This window comes from Labeo rohita, unplaced genomic scaffold (genome assembly GCF_022985175.1).
Source record: "Labeo rohita strain BAU-BD-2019 unplaced genomic scaffold, IGBB_LRoh.1.0 scaffold_435, whole genome shotgun sequence".
Classification (NCBI taxonomy): Eukaryota; Metazoa; Chordata; class Actinopteri; order Cypriniformes; family Cyprinidae; genus Labeo; species Labeo rohita.
This window is the reverse complement of record NW_026129353.1, coordinates 32,501-37,019: the sequence shown is the minus strand read 5'-3', so window position 1 is coordinate 37,019 and position 4,519 is coordinate 32,501. Positions and strand designations below refer to the sequence as shown.

Below are 4,519 nucleotides of genomic sequence, written 5' to 3'. Positions count from 1 at the left end.
TGTTTATAACAGTAATCATGAGGAGTAGACTCGTTTAAGATAATGTAATCATCTGATTTTAGCCAGGTTTCTGTCAAACATAGCACATCTAGATTATGATCAATGATCATATCATTTACAAAAAGCGCTTTTGTAGAGAGGGACCTGATATTCAAAAGGCCAAGTTTTATCATTTGTTTCTCTGTATTATGTAAGTTTTTTATTTGTTGAACGTTGATTAGATTGTTACTCTTAAATTGGTTTGGACGTCTTTTGTATTGTCTAGCTCGGGGAACAGACACAGTCTCTATAGCATGATATCTAGGTGTAAGGGTCTCTATGTGCTCTATTCACGCCATATCGTAATTACTGTAATTTCAAGATGACAACATGTGATGTTCTACTCGGAGCTGTTCACGTCCTCAGACTCGGAATTATGCTTTTCTATGGCAACACTATCAAAGCCTAAACAGACCCTACGTTGGTCAGGTGGTACAGTGGTCATGTGGTACAAGTCGTAGCCCTCAGAACCTTCCCAGTTCACAAGTTGTAATTACAAGTTCTACAAGGTCGTGAACGCTTTTTACAAGTTGGAATCTCGTAATTACGGGAATTCCGATATGGCGTGAACACACCTTTATCAAAAGGTTGGGAATAACAAGGCCCGCCCCTTTAACGGAAAGATATGATTGGTCATTTTTTTCTGTCGTTCGAAATTGCTCTCACACTATTGGTTGGCCCTCTGTAATTTCGTAGCTGGACCACCAATCACAGAGCCGCAAACGCTAGGCAGAAACATTCAAATATGGAGAAAATGGGCAGCGTTCACATGTTAAATGAATACACAGATTTGAAGAGTTTTATTTCCTCCACAGAAATTACATTTATTTTATTTAGATGATGTTTGTCAAATTATGACTAGCTTAGATAAAATTAGTACGTTAAATAAGAAATGGAAAAAGGCCTAGTGAAATGCAAGCAGAAGTGGGTAGAACAACCAAAAACTACTCATGTAAAAGGACAAATATTTAAAAAAATAATTAATGAACAGAATTAAAAGAAGAATTAATAATGTTAATAACTCCTTGAATAGGATGATCAAGCAACAAAGTTTTTCTGATCTGATTCAGAACAATAATGATGGTGAATGGAACACGTATCAAAATAGGGATGTTTTTTCCTCATAATTCTTATTGTGCATGCTCTGTTTCCCTTTATCTATAAGAAACTGAGGTGTGACAAAAGCTTAGGCGCTGCTTATACCCGCACGCCTTCTTGTGGAAAGCTGTAAGCCTACATGACTCCAGAAAATATTTACATATTTCAATAATGACAATTAACAATCGCTATTGTACTTGAGTTTCACACCCCAATGCAGAGATTTGCGTTCACAATGCCTGTGAAAGTGAAACGCTCTGTGGACTTTTTACACAATAGTTCAATGTGCAAGAAGGTAACTGCATTCAATCACAATTTTTAAGCACAACTGAGCTATTTTTGCCAACAAAATTTGGTTTAAACAAGACAGAATACTTACCTCTCCCAGTGCAGTGTGTTTTTTTTATTCTAGAATAATTCTGTGTTTTAAGGTAAGGGTCAATCGAGTCAATGAGTGCTGATATTATTTGATTGGTAAAGGGGTGTCTGTTTTCCACTTGTGCACACTCACAAAGTGAATAAGTTGCATCTGTGTTAAAAAAGCTATGTGGACTTTACACCATGCTTAAAATCTTACAAAGCAAAAGCAAACTTTGATGTGTTACTGCACATAACAGTAACTGGAAACTTTAAACACAAAACAAAAAGAGTGCTAGATTAAGTTAATATTAACCTACTGTCTATTTGAACAAAACCTGCATCCTTTCTTTCTGTTGGTCTATCTGTCTGTCTGCCTGTCAGCCAAGGGTCAACACCTCACATGCTTGTGAATGACTCTGCAGATAAATAGTTATCCATTTAAAACACAGATAGTACATATGGCCCGACTGGCATGAGTTCCCTATACTACGTTAACTATATCATCATTATGGAGTAGCACAAAATGCACAAAATTTAAAACATGCTTTGAGGTTCCTAGAACAAGTAATATGCAACATGCCTGGCCTAGTTAAATTTTGCTGTCAATATTAAATAGTCATTATAACACAATAAAATACAGGATTATGTACTCTCTCAGTTGAAAGAAGATCAAAACCCTTGTCAGATTCTTAAATCTAACCAAACAATTCAATTAGAATAAAAAGCCACTATGTAGCTATTTCCAATCAAATGAAATCAGTGTCAACAAATCCATCTTAGATTTGGATTTACACAGAAATTATAACTGTGTAAATTATTTTAAGACATTAATCCTTTAAATAGGTTGTTTTTAATGTAGAAATATTTAATAATTGAAAAAAAGAAGAAACCATCAGTAGGTGGCAGCAAGTCACTGGCATGAGTTGAGTCATTTATTGATTTGTTCAAAATGCTAATTCATTTAATGAAACATTGCTGCATTGAGGTCACTATATCTCTGGGACTGAATGATACAGGGCCTTGAAAAATCATATTGAGTTATCGTTAATGCGTCTTGACGTGCACATTTTGGAAAAATAATATTTATGGCAATCAAACGGGTATGTTCAATGCAGTTGTTTTGACACAAGAAAAACAATTATAGGCATATAGAAGAAAAAACTTGAAAAGTGCACATTCTCCATTTTTGAATGGTTACCATTGGCACAAAATACAACAAAGATTGCTAAAGTCAAAAGATTTTACTAATAGACCTACCAACCTCTGTGCAAAAATAACATTATGATGCTGCTGTCTTTCTGAAGTCATTTTTACCCCCTGTAATTTGACCCCCCTTTACGAAATAGTAGATTACTCAATAAATTCATCCATGATATTTAATATTTTGGCTTTCATCACTGTACATGTGAGCCGGGTTGAGTACGCGTTCAGCAAGTTGTGTCTTCATGAGACACAAAGGTCGCTAAACGTGTAAAAGAGTTTACAGTTGTAGTTCTGCTGATGTATGGAAAACTATTAAATTTTTGTCCATTTGTTGGGTCACTGATAAGGTAAACACTAGCATATAGAACTGTAAAAACTATTAAAGTAATCTGTATAGACCAAAAAATGACAGAGTGGTTAAAACCAGTTAATTTAGTTTTTTTTTTTTTTTTTTTTTCAGCAGGACAAATCTTGCTGCATGAGTGCAAACCACAATAACACATTAGATTTTTTTACACATCCATTTTGAGTTATTCTCATATGCAGAGATATACAAGATGTCAAATAAATATGTGGAAATAAGCAGAAAGAAATGAGCATAAATTAATACACTAGCAAATCAGCTTCCACTTTTTTCACAATTAAGTTTTTTTTTTCCCAGCAGGGATTTCTTTGTTTATTCATAATAAACTTTTAAACTTGGATAAACAGGATTATGTAAACATGTGATAAACTATAAAAGGGAACAAGGTGTTCTATTGAAACAGGTCTGTTATTTTTTAAACTGTTTTGCAGCTGCCCTAGAAATTTAGCGTTCAAAGTGCGCTGTGGAAGATTGCTGTTCTTACCTGATACAAGACCGTAAAGCAAACACTTATAAACAAGGCAGGTGAACATATTTATTTGTAACTCTCATGCAAAGCAATTTTCTGTCAATTCTTGCATTCATTTCAATGGGACAGTTTAATTCGAAATGGATTTATAAACAGTTTACAAGTAAATTGTAATTGTATTTGTGTTTTAAAAATAAAATTCAGTGTATGTTTTTAGTATATTTTATGTGCTGCAAAACAAAATAGTTATTATCAACAGGCTGTTCTGTGTATGACAAAGATAAAAAGAATTAAAAACTATGTAAAAAATAGCTGTTGTTTTTACAATAGAAAGGCATTTTAGATAAAACATCCCTGTGTCTGGATACAAATTTATGAAAGCAGCAAAATGTAAAATTATAATTAGGGTTATCCTAGATGTTTAATTACTGCACAGTGATAGTGACATTTCATCACTTGGATCTGATCCCAGATCCTTGGTTTCTGTGGTAAAGGTTACCCTGCGTTTTCTTATGGCCCCTCCTATAGTTTAACAACAGAGTAGATAAGAGCAAGACTACAACCCACATCATATCTAAATGAGTGATTGATCTGTACATGTGCATGGTAGACATCTCTAGCCATGTCTTTAACAGAAGCATTACTCTCGCAGGGCTCCAGCACAGGTACAATATTTGGTGCCTTGCTAGTGTGTTTGGTTATTTATCTATTCACCATCAGCTCCAGCTCTCAGGATAAGGGAGAAAAATATCCTCCAGGACCCAAACCACTGCCACTGCTGGGAAACCTGCACATACTCAATCTCAAGAAAACCTACATAAGCCTTTGTGAGGTGAGCAAAAATGTTTAAATCAGATGATTTTAGTTTTCACGATCCAACCTACTGTGTTCTAACTTTATATTATGAACAGAAGTAGGTTTAGATCAAGGTTATGGACGGATCTCAAAGAAATGATGAGAGGAAAGGCAAATTAGATATTAGAGAG

General features: G+C 34.5%; 1 protein-coding gene across 1 annotated transcript in view; it reads left to right on the top strand.

The window, feature by feature from the left end:
- The first annotated feature begins 4,100 nt into the window (after positions 1–4,100).
- LOC127160707 (cytochrome P450 2K6) overlaps positions 4,101–4,519 on the top strand; it is a 7,128-nt gene continuing 6,709 nt past the window's right edge. Inside the window, exon 1 of the mRNA XM_051103361.1 lies at positions 4,101–4,365. Within this exon, the coding sequence (XP_050959318.1) occupies positions 4,156–4,365 (210 nt within the window). The 5' untranslated portion in view covers positions 4,101–4,155. The remainder of the gene's footprint in view (positions 4,366–4,519) is intronic.